General features: G+C 38.9%; 1 protein-coding gene across 2 annotated transcripts in view; it reads right to left on the minus strand.

Annotated features, from left to right (window-relative positions):
• Positions 1 to 18,312, minus strand: part of UVRAG (UV radiation resistance associated) — a 330,820-nt gene that overhangs the window by 123,766 nt on the left and 188,742 nt on the right. For both annotated transcript variants that reach the window (XM_032641020.1, XM_032641019.1), the window contains exon 12: positions 11,492 to 11,657. In XM_032641020.1, the coding sequence (XP_032496911.1) occupies positions 11,492 to 11,657 (166 nt within the window). The remainder of the gene's footprint in view (positions 1 to 11,491; positions 11,658 to 18,312) is intronic.

Consider the following 18,312-nt stretch of genomic DNA (forward strand, 5'->3'; position numbering starts at 1 on the left):
CTGTTGTATCTAGCCTTTGCTTGGGCAGCTCCTAAGCCTCTTCCACACTCAGCAGCTCAGATGTTTAGGGGCCACCTCCTAAAGCATGCCTTTGCTGGCTGCTCAACTCATCCCCAGTATTTCTAACATGACCCTTATAATGCTGAGGATGACTGTCCACTGACTTGCTCTCCATCCCTGATGCCACTTCAGCAGCTGAGTAATTTCACCTAATACCAGCATCTTGTGCAGTGACAAACAGGTACTAGTCCTCAACACATGGCCTGACTTCAGTGATGTAAGTCTTTTGCAGTTTAACTCTCCTGTGACTAAACTATACATGAGTTAACTCTCATATCAATTTTTCATTTCAAGGAATTAGAGAAGAAAAACTCTGAAAACCAACTGATCATTTAATCCAATTCAGAAGTTACATTTGGTGATCTTATAACTGTAAATTACTGTGGGGAGAGGAGTAAAAAATGGCAGTGAATAGAACCATCTGGTTAAAAGAATGATATAAATTTGTTTTACAAAATTACACTATTATCCAGGACATAAATGTTATTCCTAGAAAACTGTCTAAAGAACTATTATAATAAGATGCTTTGGGAAGTTACAATAAGTTCCCATCTACCTAAAAATAATTTTCTTACCTCTCCACCCATTTATTTCTTCAGAAAACCGAAAGATTCCACAAATCACTTACTCCAAACTCTCTGGCTTGATATAATTATCCTCATATCCCTCACTATTTGCCTACCAAAAGATCTAACATAAGAATTAAAGGAAAGAAAGATACTACTTTCAATGTAACATCAATAAAATTAAGTCTTATTTATTAGAGTAAATGATTAATTCATATCAGAATCCAAAGCATCTATGCCGTCATATGATACACATTAATAACAGACTGCAGAAGGCCAGTCCATGCTACCTGGAGAACTCATTGATGCTCTGGGGACCTCCTGTTGAGAAACACTGATTTCACATATTCTAATAATGTAACAATCTTTAACCCATGACATAGCCCACTATTAACTAAATATATTATTCCTCTACTTTCCCCGGTCCCTCAAAAGCATTACACTGATTTGAGCACACTGCAAACCAGAAAAGCAGTAAGTTCAAGTTAGGGTCACAGGTCAGAGTCATCTGGTTTTCTTTTTTATTCCACTGTCCCATTATATTACTGTATTTTAATTTAGTTGGTTGCAGAAGGCTGAGATGACAATAATACTAGAGAAGACTTCCTCATCCAGATAGTAACATCAGCACTGTAAAACACACTTCATTAAAAACAACACACACAACAATATGCTCCCAAATGTCAGAGATGAAATGGCTCCACAATTACTTTTGACTCGTTTTCCACATTTCCCCTCTCTCAGTGGACTGCCTAATCTTCGTAAGGTGTTCATTTCCTGTTTCACCGAGCAACCACCTTCTGCATTTTTATTTTGTTGATTTCTGCTGCCTAAAATTTCCATGGGGATTCCTCATTTTAAAACACACTCTTTGCTCTCACTCCTGAACACAGCCCAATTAGCACGGCTGCCTGTGCCTGGGATTACAACAGGCACTGAAGTTAATAGCTTCCCATGGTCCTAAGGGAGTGTATGAAACAAGGATTGTCCTGGCCAGAGCATCTAGAGTTAAAACTATGGGCTAGAGCATGGAGTGTCGGATTACTTAATAGCATTTGCAGAAACTGAACATCCCTTTTGCTCTCCTAATTCAATTCAAAAAATATTTATTGAGTGTTTACACAATACAAGGCTCTCCGTAAGACAATGGAGTAAGTTTCATGCCAAGTAAGATGCAGTTTCTACACTGAAAATATTTCAGACAAGAAAAAGACAACTCTAATACATCACTTGTATCACTGGGTTGCTGTTAAAATGAAATGAGAACATATATAAACATAACTCATTTCTGAGATACTATATAGAAAGAATTGTTCATAGGATTACAAAAGGCTACGACAGTCCATCAAACTATGGGGAATTAAGAAAGACTTTACGAGGAAAGTTTTAGATAACGGAAGAGCTTTATGTACAACCACAATTAGGTTATGAACTGAGAGGGCACTGGGATAAGACTAAAAAAGTAAGTAGCGGGCCAGGCTGGGAACTGTTTAACTATTTGAACCTGCTCTACATTCCTTTTAAGAATAAGCGTTTCAGCATTCACTGAACTGATAGGTTCTAAAACACAGACACTTACTTGACTCATTAGCAGATATTAGGCAGTAAACTCCCTGAGTAGTTGAAGTTAAGAAACAAGCCTTCAGACCTGCAACAGTTTTTGTTTTTTTTTGTGTGTGTGTGTGGTAAGCGGGTCTCTCACTGTTGTGGCCTCTCCCATTACGGAGCACAGGCTCCAAACGCGCAGGCTCAACGGCCATGGCTCACAGGCCCAGACGCTCTGCGGCATGTGGGATTCTCCCGGACTGGGGCACGAACCTGTGTCCCCTGCATCGGCAGGCGCACTCTCAACCACTGCGCCACCAGGGAAGCCCCTGCAACAGTTTTTTTTACCCTGTGCTCTGGGAAACTTCATTAGTCCTTTCCATTTACATCAATGACTGAAATACCTTGTGGCATTACTACAAAAAGAAATCTAGTACTATTCTACTGGGTTGCATTTTTAATTTTCCTTAACCTTTTCTTAGGCCCACCTTTCCTTTTAGCACTTAGAATTAGAAAAAAAAATTTACATGGCTGACTGGAATTACTGTTGCAAAGCTCAATGTATACATAATAGTAGGTGCAAAATTTTATTGAGCATCTTCTGTGTGCCAAGCACTGTGCTTCATTTAAACCTCATGATAATCTAGTGGCATAGATACTATACCAGGTGAACCAAGACTCAGAGAGGACAACCTTTCCCCAGTTGCTCAGTGATTACAGGTGAAGTCCCAACATAACTACAAAGACTTAAGTGATAAAAAACCAAAAACAAACTCTGCTTAGTTTAAATAAATTGAGGAAAGAGAGAAGAAAAGAGAGGCATTTTGCATTGTACCTTTTAGAGGAAAAACAAATGTTAAGTGAACCAACTGATAAATGAGATTTAAATAATTAACATTTTCAATAAGAACACGGTGACTCCGCTTAATATATAGGAATTCACATCATGGCATTTTTTACCAGTGAGCTTCCCCTAAACCAGGAAAGGGGTATTTCAGTCTCATATACAGCCCCCCCACCTTTTTTGTTTTTTTTTGCGATACGCGGGCCTCTCACTGTTGTGACCTCTCCCGTTGTGGAGCACAGGCTCCAGACGCACAGGCTCAGCGGCCATGGCTCACGGGCCTAGCCGCTCTGTGGCATGTGGGATCTTCCCGGACAGGGGCACGAACCCGTGTTCCCTGCATCGGCAGGCGGACTCTCAACCACTGCGCCACCAGGGAAGCCCTATAGCCCCTTTTTGATAAATATACTTCTTCCATCTCCTAAATGCTTGCTTAAAAGTACTACGCTTAACAATTGGACCATCTTCTGGGCTTGATTCCCTCAGGCGGCCAGATCAACGTGAAGGCTTAGTTAACTTCTTATTTGACCTTACTTCATCTTTCAACCTCTTTCTCCATTTGTGAAATGAAGGGTTGACTCATACGACCTAAGAATATTCTGACTGGTTTTAAAACACGTCTACAATGCTGCATGTACAGAAACATTTTTTTCCATCTTTATTTTTGTTCCACTGTGTACTCTTAGGTAGTTATAATGGAGCTGGACTATAGACATTTGGGAAAGTTTTCACGTGAACAGAGATTTTTCAACTTAGGTCACACTCCTGTAATCAAGTAGAAAACCTGAAAGAACTAATAATTTTATTCATTTCAGCTATATTAGTCACACTGAAAAATATTCGTTTGATTATACTTTTAAGGTGCACAGCAAGAAAAAAAAGAAAACCAAAGCATTTGGTTCACCCTCTGCCTCAAGTCATCACAATCATTGTTTAATATAAAGGTCTGAGGTCTGAGTTCCTGACTACTTTAAATGCCAGCATCTGAGCAACAACCTATAATAAAATGAAGATGAAAGGTTACAAAAAATGTTCTAATTTATAGGATAAACAGTAGAAGAGTTGAAAATTAAGGCCACATCACTTAAGCCTAAGCATCATGTGAAAATCTCCCACTTCTGGAAGGAGGCCATCAGATTTAACTGGACGCCACGAAAGTAAACGTGCTAATTTAGTGAAAACAGCGACTACTTCTGAACTCTCCACATTAAAACAGCTTGATTACAAACAGAAGTTGAGAATGTTTATACGAAAGAATCTAGAATTTTTAATATAAGATGTGTCAACAGGTGTTTAAGTATGCCTAAAGCAGAGAAGAATAGCAATGAGGAGTCAGAATTATAGTCTGAAAAAATTTAGGTTTTCAATATATGCTAATGAAATCCCAAGGGTCAGTCACTATTTCTATAGAGAATCTGCTACTTATGCAAATAAAGTTCAAAGTATTCTCACTGATTCAAGGAGACACCATTAGAAAAAAATCTCATTCATTTATTAACAGGTCAATGTGGCCAGGCCAAGAGGTAGGCTGAAGGAATACAGAGATAGGGCATCAGTCTGATCACTGCCACTCAGCAAATTCCTTTGTCCCTTCCCTCCTGGCAAAATGCAACCTGGTTATGCTGAAGGGGAAGCTCCATAAACATCCAGACATGCCAAGGTGGCTGCAAGGTGGCTCAAGTCACAGGCTTGGGGATCTGTCTCCCCAGCTCCTTTATGTATAAGTATGCATGATGGCCATATGCAGCCCAGTCACAAAAAGGTAGCAGATCATTAAAACTGACCATTTTTTCCCTCATGAGCATGAGATCCACATGCAATGACTATAATCTGGGCCCATTATTGTCTGATTTTGGATATATCACAATTTCTTTGTACTCTAGAATTTGTTTCTAAAAGAAATCAAAATCAATCAGGTTAAAAAAGCAATTCCTGGGGTTTTAGTCAAGATCTTCCACAGGAATAAACATAAGCACAAAAAAAATCCACAAAATGGGAAAAGCAGCGCTACCATTTCTCTTGGTTCCAATAATTCCACTACAGAAAAATAGCTGACCAGCTTTTAGAGATCTGTAAAAACCTTGTCAGGGACAGGCCAGGAAGTTTCAAAAGTACCTGCCAATTTATACCACTCCCTATTTCTCCTTCTGAAAATAAAACAAAAAATCTCAGACATCTTTTGAGGGCTTGAAAAGCCAAATGCTCTGACCAGCTATGTCGTAGCTCAATCTATTGAGCTAGTCTATTCTGAATGTATTACCTAACAGATGGTTAAGTAGCACAACAACAATGACCAACACATTTCATTTCAAAAATCACTTTAAAACCTACTTTTCAGCCCTCAGTGAAAAAAGAAATAAGGGGTAAAAGAACATTGCAGCTGGACTCTGGCTACATTCCTTCGTGTTTTGTGGTCTGAGCCTCAAAATGAAATGCAGCAAAGATTTCAGAGTTTCCCTTTACAGTGTGCAGGTGCACAAGTAATGGTTTAGGCAAAGGCGTCAGTCCAGACCTGGGCTTCAAACAGACCATACAAAGGAGAGAACTAGTTTTTGGTGTTTTTTCCCCCTTCTAGCAAAACTAGCTAAATAGAGCTTTGAACCCTAATATATCACATTCAAATAGCCACAGATGAAACAGGTAATCAGAGAGGGCAGAGGCTGAGGATTCCTAGGCCTATTACAATAAGCATAATTTATCCAATGAGTCATTTAATTCCTATTTTCCCATGAAGACCTGATTCCACCTAATACCCTGGAAAGGTTCACATGAAAATCGACACACTCAGGAGAAAAGAAAACCATGTCTAATCTGCTCCTTCAGTCATCCAGGCTAATAACTGAGAGGCTGATTCAATCAACAAGCATAATCAATAAATGTATTTGTATTTAGATATTTATTTACACATCTATGTTGTTCCAAAACGGATCTGAAGTGCTTTACTGCCCAGTGAAAATATTTGATAGTTCATAAAATCTAAGAGAGCATCAACTGTGAACTGCATCATTAGCTTATGTACCACTAAGAAAAGATAAATGCTATCCATCATGCCATGAATTGTAAGATGTATCTCATTTTTAGCAATATTAAAATGTCAAAAGTATTTACATTAGAATCAATAAAATACAATTTGTGTTTCAGTGAAAAGGGGAAGATAGAGGTATATAAAATTCATTCACTAAAAAGCAATTCCTGTGGTTCTCCTGGCTGCCAAAGAAAAAAATGAGTAACGTCATCACCCAAATCTCGCTGGCCTTCCCAGATTGCTTCGGAAAATCAATCAATAAACAAATCATCACTACTACTCACACTGGCGCATACTACTTGGAGTGCTCACATGTTAAGCTGCTCCTTCACAAATTGAAGTGCACAGCTTATCTGGAGAAAGAGTATTTATCATTTTGAGGAGTACCCCTCCTTCAAGCTCCCAAAGTGACTTTCCTACATAACTAATATTTTAAGGCAGATCATCATGCACAAATCTGATGAAAATCTGGAGAGATACTTAATTTTCTTAATATGGAACCTACAGAAGGTTGGGAGGCATTCTCCACAAAACTACAAGGTCATCTCTGTGAAAGACATATCTGGTTATGGTATTCTCTCCTCTTAAAATTACCTAGGGGTTCCTTCATCCCTTACGAGTAGTGTTTTTCATCATTACACAACCAAATGGAATGGAGTCAGCAAAAATGGTACAGTAAGTAGATCAAAGGACTTGTCCCTCTACAGAAACATTGAAAAAAAAAAATCAAGCAAAAACTGTCAAAGGCTTACAACAACTGGCTGAACAATGAATCAAGAAAAAGGAAACTCAAAATCAGAAGGAATGCTTTGCAGCATTTTTACTTATCTTGTCCTTAACCCCCTCTCCAGCTCAGCAGTGGTCTTAAAGGCAGCAGGCTGCCCTTGTGGGGCCCTGACCCCTGGTTCTTAAGGAAGCAGAGCAGATCTTATTCTAAAAAAATTTGGGTTGGTTTGTTCTAACTTGTCTGGGGGCGACCTGCAGGACTAATGCAAGGTACTTGCCTTTGTTCTGCCTAGTCAGAACTCACTCAGTGAGGAAAAGCAGAAGACACCGCTCAAGAAGTAAGACAAACCAGAGCTTCCCTGGTGGCGCAGTGGTTGAGAGTCCACCTGCCGATGCAGGGGACATGGGTTCGTGCCCCAGTCCAGGAAGATCCCACATGCCACGGAGCGGCTGGGCCCGTGAGCCATGGCTGCTGAGCCTGCGCTCCGCAACAGGAGAGGCCACAAGAGTGAGAGGCCCGCGTACCGCAAAAAAAAAAAAAAAAAAAAAAAAAAAAAAAGAAAGCTCTCATATCAGTAACCTAACTTTACATCTAAAGGAATAGAAAACAAAACCCAAAACTAGCAGAATGAAAGAAATAAAAATGATTAGAGTAGAGATAAAAGAGACAAAAACAACAGAGAGAATCAACAAAACCAAAAAGTCAATTCTTTGAAAAGATCCATCACATCTTCTTATACTAGCTAAAAGTTTTTAGCTGCAATAAGAAAATAAAAAAGGGCTTCCCTGGTGGCGCAGTGGTTGGGAGTCCGCCTGCTGATGCAGGGGACATGGGTTTGTGCCCCGGTCCGGGAAGATCCCACATGCCACAGAGCGGCTGGGCCCGTGAGCCATGGCCGCTGAGCCTGTGCTCCACAGCGGGAGAGGACACAACAGTGAGAGGCCCACGTACCGCCAAAAAAAAAAAAAAAGAAAAGAAAAAAGACACAACTAAAATCAGAAATGAAAATAGACATCATTAAAGACCTTACAGAAATGAAAGGGATTATAAAAAATACTATGAACAACTGTCACCAACAAATTAGATAACCTAGATGAAATGGTCTTGTTCTTAGAAACACACAAATGATATAAACTGAGTCAGGAATATATAAAAAATATGAACAGACCTATAATAAGAAATTGAATCACTAATCAAAAACCTCCCAACAAAGAAAAGAACAGAACCACTTGGCTCCACTGGTAAATTCTAACAAACATTTAAAAGAAGAATTAACAGCAATCCTCAAACTCTTCCAATAAAGTAGAAGAGAAGGGAACACTTACTTCATAATGCTTTCTATGAGGCCACTATTACCCTGACAGAAAAGCCATGCAAGAAGACTATAGTCTTCTATATATTCCTTATAAATATACATGCAAAAATCCTCAATGAATTGCTAGCAAACTGAAGCCAACAGCTTATTAAAAGGCCCTCTTTGCAGAAATAGAAAAGATGATCTTCAAATTCATATGGAATTGCAAAGGGCTCTGAATAGCCAGAAGAGTACTGAAAAAGAACAAAGTTGGAGGATTCACAATTTCAAAATTTATTGTGGAATTGATATAACAACAGATATATGAACCTGTGGACTAGAACTGAGAGTTCAGAAATACTCTACGGCTAATTAATTTTCAACAAGTGTGCCAAAGCCATTCAATGAGGAAAGAACAGTCTCTTTAACAAATGATGCAGATACAGCTGGATATCCTAATGTAAAAGAATGGAGTTGGACCCCTAAGCCATAACATATACAAGAATTAACCCAAAGTGGGTCAAAGACCTACATATGAGAGACAAAATGCTATGACTATTTCAAGAAAACAAAGGGGTAAATCTTCATGAGCTTGGATTTAGCAATGGATTTTAGATATGAAACCAAAAGCTCTAGAAACAAACACACACAAAAAAGATAGATAAATTAGACCTAATCAAAATCCGAAACTTTTATGACTGTGGTAAGCATTTCATGATGTATATAGGTCAGTCATTATGCTGTACACCTTGAACTTTTACGGTGCTGTGTATCAATTATATCTCAATAAAACTGAAAGGAAAAATAACAGGCTGAAAATCTGAGTAGGTATTTCTCCAAACAAGATATACAAATGGCCAGCAAGAACATGAAGAAATGCTCAACATCAGTCATTAAGGAAATACAAATCAAAAGCACAATGATATGTATACCACTTTATACCAGGGAATGTAAGCTGGTGTAGCTGTTGTGGAAAACAGTTTGGTGGTGTCTCCAAAAGTTAAACATAGAATTACCATATGACCCAGCAATTCCACTTTAAGTTATATGCTCGAAAGAACTGAAAATGGATACTCAAGCAAATACTTGTACATGAATGATCACAGCCAAAAAGTGGAAATAACCCAAATGCCCATCAATAGATGAATGCATAAACAAAATGTGGTATATACATTCAATGGAATATTATTCAGCCATAAAAGTACATGAAGCACTGATTGTGCTCAATGTGGATACACTGAAAATATTAGGCTAAGTGAAAGAAACCCTAAACAACAGGTTACATGTCGTAAATGATTCCAGTTATACGAAATATCCAGAAGAGGTATCCATAGAGACAGAAAGCAAATGGGGTGGTTGCCAGGGACTGAAGAAAGGGGTTACTGGGTAGGAGGACAGGGAGTGACTACTTACTAGATACAGGGTTTTCTTTCAGGGTGATGAAAATGTTTTGGAACTAGATAGAAGTGGTGATTACATAATACCATGAAGATACTAAATGCCACTGAATTGTACACTTTAAAAAAGTTATGTTATGTGAATTTCACCTCAATTTTTTAAAAAGAGGAAAGAAACCATACTCATGTCCCCTTCTGTCAAACATATATATTTCAGGCTCTCTTTAAATAAAAGGTTTTGAAATTGAAAACAATACTTGGGCTATAAATTAATCAATGCCTTTGAAAAGGAACTGAATAAAACTATACACGTGCTCCCTGCCCTCCACTTACAAGCCCTACCAGATACAGTACTAAATTCTTCCACTGATGCCCACCTTTCCTGCCTTTTCTCTTGCAGTTTCCTAAATAGAGTGGAGGATATTTCATTCCTTCACGCCCACGGACACAACATTCGCAATCCATCAGTAGAACAGTGGTTCTCAAAACTGACTGCACATTGCAGTCACTTAAGGGGCTTTAGAAAAATATATCTCATGTCTGGGCTTATCAACTGAATCAGAATTTCTGGAGGAGAGGCATTTCCATGTTTCTATGCTAGATTATTTTTATTCTGCCTTTAGTATTTCCCTTGGTATAGGTCTGCTCAGATGCGTTTTCTCAGTACTGACAGTCTGAAACGTCTTTATTTTGCCTTTACTTTTTTTTTTTAAATTAATTTATTTTTGGCTGCATTGGGTCTTCGTCGCTCTGCGTGGGGTTTCTCTAGTTGCGGCAAGTGGGGGCTACTCTTCATTGTGGTACGCGGGCTTCTCATTGTGGTGGCTTCTCTTGTTGTGGAGCATGGGCCGTAGGCACATGGGGTTCAGTAGTTGTGGTGAACGGACTTAGTTGCTCCATGGCATGTGGGATCTTCCCGGACCAGGGATCAAACCCATATCCCCTGCACTGGCGGCAGATTCTTAACCACTGTGCCACCGGGGAAGTCCCCTGCCTTTACTTTTGAAGGATAATTCACTGAATACAGAATTCTAAGTTGGCAGTATCATTTTACATGCTTTAAAAATGTCACTGCAGGGCTTCCCTGGTGGTGCAGTGGTTGAGAGTCCACCTGCCGATGCAGGGGACACGGGTTCATGCCCCTGTCTGGGAAGACCCCACATGCCACGGAGCGGCTGGGCCCGTGAGCCATGGCCGCTGAGCCTGCGCTCCACAACGGAAGAGGCCACAACAGTGAGAGGCCAGCGTACTGCAAAAAAAAAAAAAAATGTCACTGCATCACCTCCGGTTCCCAATCTTTCTCTTAAGAAATTAGCTTTCAGCCTTATTATTGCTCTTTTGAGGCAAATCTCTTTTCTCTCTAGGTACTTTTAATATTTTCACTTTATCTCTTTGGTTTTCAGCTGTTTTACTATAATTCTCCTAAGTATGTTTGCAACTTATTTTGTGTTGTATTTAATGCTTCTTGAACTTATAGCTTGATGTCTTTTGTCAAATTTGAACTCTGTCATTATCTCTTAAAATGTTACAATTACCCTGTGTGCTCTCTTCTCCCTCTCCGTGACTCCAATTATATGTATATTAGACTTTTTATTGTGTCCTACATATGTCTAGCACTTTTCGATAAATCCATCTCTTTTGTACTTGTGCCTGGTCAGGTATTTTCTCCTGGGCTATCTTCCAGTTCACAAACCCATTTTTTAGGTATGTACAATCTGCTGTTAAGTCTTTTATCTTTTTCCTGGTTGTCTCTCTGACAAATCTTTACGCATTTCATTTGGTGACTAGCGGCAACAGATATTACGTGAATATGTGCAGAGTATATTATACTTACCTCACAAAAGCAAATTAAATTTGAATGAGTCAATTTTGCTATCAACAGCAATTTTGACTACACTCTATTTTAAAGAAATGGAGCACTTTACAAAGGATATACAAAAATCACCACAATCTAGGTCACATTTTATATTTTTAATACAGTCGATGCTTCATACTGCCTTAATGTTAAAAGAATATTTTAAAAGGATACTTACTCTCTCTCCTTTTCAGTCAACTTGTCATTAATATTATCTTTGATTGTTGATCTTGATCCCTTATGAATTATAGGATATCTGAGGGGCACTTGTAGGAAAAAGGAAATCATTGATACTAAATGTGCAGTGTAACCAAGGGCAACAGCAATGCTTCCATCATCTTTTGCTGTAAATTCAAAAACAGAGAAATAGAAAATAACTATTTACCTTATAAATGTACCTATGAGATCATAATAAATCAATTTCAAGAGAGATTTTATAAGAAATAATTGATAAAATATTATTCACCTATCTAAATTATATGAATTTTATAGAAATCTAAACACATTAATAAGATTTGAAATTTCATCTACTACATTTAAAACTATTTCCCAATAATTAATGTGATGAGATTAAAATTTGATATATAATCTTAAGAGTTCTTACTGCATTCAAATCTCCATTACTCTCTTTCCCAGCATTTTTAAGGGCAAAAATAATACCTGAGTCTATTATACAATGCAAAAATTAGTTTCAGAGGTATAAACATTACATCTATATTAACATTATACATTTTACTCGTTAACAACTTTATAAGCAAAACAGTTGTACTGTTGTACTATTGTACAACGTTATTAATTCCAAGGTGAAGTGAAACAGCACAGTGCATCCTTATGGGGTATGGTCTCAATATTCATAAAGAGAGCATTGTTTAAGTCTGTGAAGTTTGAGATAGGATAAGGAGAAAAAAATGTTTTAAATAGTAAAAGGTCAAAAACCACATTGTTCATATATATTCTATTTATGCAATTTTTGTGTGGAAGCAACTGTTGGAAAAAATACATGTCTCCTACAGTCAAACATAAGTATGTATCTTTTAAGAAGTCACAGATTTTTAACTCAACATCTAGATTTCTGCTACTGCCTACCAAGTGACAAATAATCATTCAGGTACCCAGAACTGAGGGTAATACAATAAAAAGTTTTAAGCTTGCCCCAGGGGTAAGGAAAAAGTAACTGCTTGGCATACAATATTCTTAAAATACTTTAAAAAGTTCTCTGTCTCTCTCTGTCTCTCTGTCTCTCTCTCTCTCTCTCTCTCTCTCTCTCACACACACACACACACACACACACACACATACACATTTAACACATATCTGGAATACATCTGGCTAGAGAAAGGCTGAAATGATTGAGATGACCTTGGCTTGAGTATTTCCTGATTTTTAAGAGTACCTTTAACTTCAATTGTTAGTAATATTTTCCACATTCTTCTTTTTTATATTTAAACTTGGTTATCTAAGCACTACCTTCTTACTGTAGGACCCCTACTATAGCCGTATACTACTCAGTGCATTCTCCACCCTTGACTACCAAAGCAGATTCCTTGATCATACTGTAAAAATAGGTAACTTTTATTGTACACTTTTTTTTTCTGCCAGGAATTGACCATGATGCTTTATTTCTGATAGTCATTCATTCATCAACAATTAATAAACTGGGCACGTTTTATATGCTATTTCATTCAATTTATAGATGAAGAAATAAGGTTCAAAGAAGTTAAGGAACCTGTCCAAACTAAGATAGCTAGTATGTGGGTTGACCTGACACAGATGCCTCTGTCTTTAAGCACTCTACCATACTGTCGCAGAACTTTACTGTGGAATGTAACAATTTTTAACTTTGGAGCCTAGAACACACCAAGCATATAACACACGTGTATTATCTTAGTTTCTTCACACTCTTCTAGTAAGGGCAAAGAACACATAAAAACTCCTTGGTAACATGTTCGCTCAAATCAAACTGATGAAAAGAAAATCAAACAGCATTCCTTTCAACTGACTACTGGGCATGCCCTAACTGACGAGAATCCTATTTTTAGAGACCATGTGCTCTTGGCCCAGACTCACAGTACTATAATACTTTCCTACTGTTGAAATATGTATATCAGACTACCTTAGAGACTGAAATTACATTACATTGTAAATGCATTACATTATAATTTAATCATCATATATAATATCAGAGCCAGGAGAAACCTTAGAAATCACTGCATCTGATGCTATCAACTTAGAAATGAGAAAAATAAGATTCACGTGGCATAGTGACTTGGTCAAAGCCATATAAGTAAAAACTATGAGTGATGGAGTGGGAGAGAGAATTCTACCTACACCCCAGCCCCCCAAATATTTATCCCTGGAAGCACAGCTGGGATGGTGAGTTCCATCAGATGTTGCTGAATCCTGCCTCCTGCTTTCTCTAAAGAATAGGGCTTATCAAATTTAAAATATTTCTATCAGTAAAAGGACTTGGTCTTTCAGAACCTTCTTTTGAGGGGAGAGGAAGAAAAAGAGAACTTACAGTAAGTAAGCTTTTCCTTTCGTATGTGACCTTACAGAAAAGGATTTGAAAACTTCTAAAAATCAGAATGCCTCTCAGTTAGCCTGCCCAAAATAGGTCAAGTGCAAACTACAGTTTAAAAAATCTATCCAAAGCTAAACACTCAAGCATCTCCAGTTTTCCGTATTACTAAAAGGGTAATACTAAAGAATTAAGTTTGCCTATTTCGAGGACTACATCCACATATATATTAAAAGAACGGAAACTGGTCTTCTAACACCATCTCCTTTCAATAATCAAAACAATTTTATGGGTTTCCCTGATGGCGCAGTGGTTAAGAATCTGCCTGCCGATGCAGGGGACACGGGTTTGAACCCTGGTCCGGGAAGATGTCACATGCTGCGGAGCAACTAAGCCCGTGCGCCACAACTACTGAAGCCTGTGCACCTAGAGCCTGTGCAGCTTAAAGAAGAGAAGCTACCTCAATGAGAAGCCTGCGCACTGCAACGAAGAGCAGCTCCCACTCACCGCAACTAGAGAAAGCCTGCGTGCAGCAACGAAGACCCAAAGCAGCCAAAAATAAATAAATAAAATTAATTAATTAAAAACAAAACAGGGCTTCCCTGGTGGCACAGTGGTTGAGAGTCCACCTGCTGATGCAGGGGACGCGGGTTCGTGCCCCGGTCCGGGAAGATCCCACATGCCACGGAGCGGCTGGGCCCGTGAGCCATGGCCGCTGAGCCTGCGCGTCCGGAGCCTGTGCTCCGCAACGGGAGAGGCCACAACAGTGAGAGGCCCGCAAAAAAAAAAAAAAAAAAAAAAAAAAAACAACAAAAAAACCCAATTTCGATTAAATTTAAACATAAAAGGGCATCTCTAAGAGAATCTTATATATGTACATCAAAAACCAAAAAGAAATAGCAAAAACGGAAAACTGGGTAATACTGGAAATCAGTTTTGATTCTAGTTATTCAAACTCACCATTGTTTCCACCACAAGACTCCCCACTCCACCCATTAAAAACCCTAGGTTGTTTCCCATTTCAGGCCATAGTGCTCCGTCACAGCCTCGCAGTTAAACACTGTGGTGTTGGATTTCCAATATTGAAGCTTTATATTAAAAAGCATTTTAAAAGGACCACGGGTAAGGCATTACAGGGCCCAAGGGTATTCCAATACCCTCAAAAGGAAAACCACCTCCTGGTAGGGAAGTCACTTTCATCACCCCAAGACCACTGTACCTCCAATGGGAAAATGTGAGCTCATGTGGTTAATTATGGCTATTGCTGGCCACGAAACCTCAGATGTCACATTCTGTTGCCAATCACTTTAGCTAAAAAAACCAAAAGGTTTAAGGTTTCCAGCATTCCAAGATCTAAAAGACTTTTTACCTGCCAAAGCCAAAACCTGGCTCTCTGGGGTGTGCTTTTCCAGTAAGCATTAATGACGCCCCTAACACCTAATGCAGAGCAGAGGCTTGTATGCCTTATGCTGCTCTGGGGGTTAGAAAGGTCACAGATGATAGGTTTGTTGGTGAAAAGAAGTTAGAGGGGGAGTGGGAGGGTTCAGGGAGGAACAGGAATAAACCGTAGACTCAGGTAAGTGAAAAAGCCCTTATTAAAACAATGTTTTAAGGGGCTTACAAACAAAACAAAATTCTGCAGTTTCCTCATAATAAATATTTCTGGTTTTTCGGCCCTCTCACTGTTGTGGCCTCTCCCACTGCGGAGCACAGGCTTCGGACGCACAGGCTCAGTGGCCATGGCTCACGGGCCCAGCCGCTCCGTGGCATGTGGGACCTTCCCGGACAGGGGCACGAACCCGTGTCCCCTGCATCGGCAGGCGGACTCTCAACCACTGCGCCACCAGGGAAGCCCTGTTTTTTTTTTAAATGTAGGTATCTACTCGGGGCTGCAGTAATTTTTATAATTAAATCTTTTATGTAATTGTTATGATAATAGATTCCACAAACCCACAATGGCCATGACAACATTATAAATTCATTCAAATGTCCCTGTGACTTATATGTTGGACAAACTATTAATATTCAAATGCATCCAAGTACAATAAGTGATCTAAAAGCTCTTACCATCCTGCCTTCCCAATCACTGAGGCAGCTGATTTGGTAAGGAACCATGCACCCACTGATCCAGACAGGACAAAATATTTAAGACTCTAATCATTGCCACAGCATCTATGGAATCATTCCATGTTCTCAATGAGACACTGTTTGACATATGGACTCTCCTTTCCAAGAAACCATGCCTGTATGAAGGGATACAGACACAGAAGGAAATCTGGGTCTCATTACCACGAAAGGCTCTCATGTTATGGATTACTTAAAAACACACACAGTTTTCTTTTTTTTTTTGGATGAGAAATGTCTCAGTCAATGGAACTCAAATGAATACCCTTCACTGGACAACTTTCTCCCGTTGTGTCCCAGTCTCTCTGGAATACTCTAACTGAAACTTACCCAGTTAGAAGAGGAGAAGAGCACAGTAAGTGTTGGGTCACTATGGAGGAGTTTCCCAAACAGTATCAAGCCATACAATGTAAAGTCTATCCCAGCAAAGTCTCATGAATATAACAGAATAACCGGTTTAGAGTTCTGTCACTAGAGTCTTACTAAGAATGCAGCTGCTACAGAACACTAAAGGTTGTCAGAAGTCTGGAAGAGGTTATTATTCAAAACAAGGAAGAAAACTGCATCATGACAGGAATAATATGGACCTTAAAATCAGGCCGACCAGGGATGATTTTAGCTCTGCCACTGGCTAGTATGAGTCTTCGGAAAAATTAACTAATCTCTCTGAGCTGCAATTTTCTTGTCTTTAAAAAAAAAAAAAGTTGAGTATAACTCCCTCACAGAAGGATTAATTCTCACAGTGGTGAGAATTAAATAAACAAGACAGCATCATGTATGATGTTCCACGTTACCATATTTCTACTCACCGAACCTAAAATGTCCCATCCTTCTTTCAAAAGGGGAATACCATTTCATCTTTTAAAATACCTCAGGTATCATCTTCTCTATAAAGATTTTCCTGATTCCCTCCTGACAGACCTGATTATTCCCACTGAGTCCCATGTACCTGGTATAAACTTCTAAGTGCCTCGTTAACCTCAAGTGGACTGAAGTTTCATGGAGGTAGGATCAATGCCTTGGTCAGTTTTGTATACTCCCAGCACCTGACACCGTAAATGACACACACAAGGCACTCAGTAAATTTAGTACATGGAAGTGCCTTACAGAATGCCAATGTAAGATTTTAAAGTCCAATACTACCATATGTGCTGCTTAAAATTTCTGATTCCTAGAAGTCATGGGAAGTAAACAGGGCCCTAGAGTAGAATTAAATATTTATTTCATTTTATCTCCCATTTCATTTTTTTAGCAGTAAAAACTGCACTTGAAAGCTAAACTAACTTTTTTAAGGGAAGAAGGAATGTATTCAGCTTGTTGGGCATACTAAGTATAGATAGCAAACAAAAGCTAGGAAAAACTAGGAAATAAATCACCTCCAGAAAACAAAAATAGAGTCAAGAAACATCCCAGAATGAATTAAGGTGATACTCCAATACTGATAGCCCTGCTTCTCTTGTTGCCGCCTCTCAGATCATTCTGTATTTAGCAGTCAGAGTGACTTTTAAAAAACATAAATCAACTCATATCATCCCCCTTCTTGAAGCCCTTCAGGGGTTTCCCACTCCACTGAGAATAAAATAGAAACTCCTTCCAGAGGCCTCAAGGCCCTGGCTGACTCTCTTACCTCTTCTGATAGAACTCTTCCCTTCTCTCACTATGCTCCAGCTACACAGGGCTGCTCTGGTCTTTTCTGTCCTTCCTTCCTTCCTCTCTCTTGCAACTAATTCCAATTACATTTATTGAGTGCCTTCTATATGAAAAGCCCTTTCAAATGCAATCTCAGTCAATCATCACAATGAACTTAAGATGTAAATATTACCTCATTTTACAGGTGAAGAAATTAAGCTGAGAGATTACATGATCTGCCCAAAATACAGGTATCTTCTCCCATGCCCCTCACCCTGAATTTTTTCAGATATATCAAGCCCATTCCTCCATATCCTCCATCATGACCGCCCCCTCTTCTAAGAATGTTCCTCCCCCAGCTGTAGTGTAGTCGGTTCCTTTCAGCCTTCAGATTTTGGGTTAAATGTTTCTCCTCAGACAGGTCTTCTCTGACTGCTTTATCTACAGTAGGTTCCCCTATTCTCTAAGATAGTGTATTCCTTTATTAAACGCTTTTTAAATACTTATTTTCTTGTTTATTGCCTGTCTCCCTCAATAGGTTGTATGCTCCATGAAAGAAGAGAATATATTTGCTTTTTCCATCATTATATCCTCAAAACACAGCACAGTGTCTGGCATTCAGGTGCTCAACTGATATTTTTTCAATAAATGAATATTCTGTATCCCTGCAACCTGACACAGGGCTCAAGGTACTTAATAGGTTTATTAAATAAATGAAGGAATGAAAG

This window comes from Phocoena sinus, chromosome 8, assembly GCF_008692025.1.
Source record: "Phocoena sinus isolate mPhoSin1 chromosome 8, mPhoSin1.pri, whole genome shotgun sequence".
NCBI classification, from domain to species: Eukaryota; Metazoa; Chordata; class Mammalia; order Artiodactyla; family Phocoenidae; genus Phocoena; species Phocoena sinus.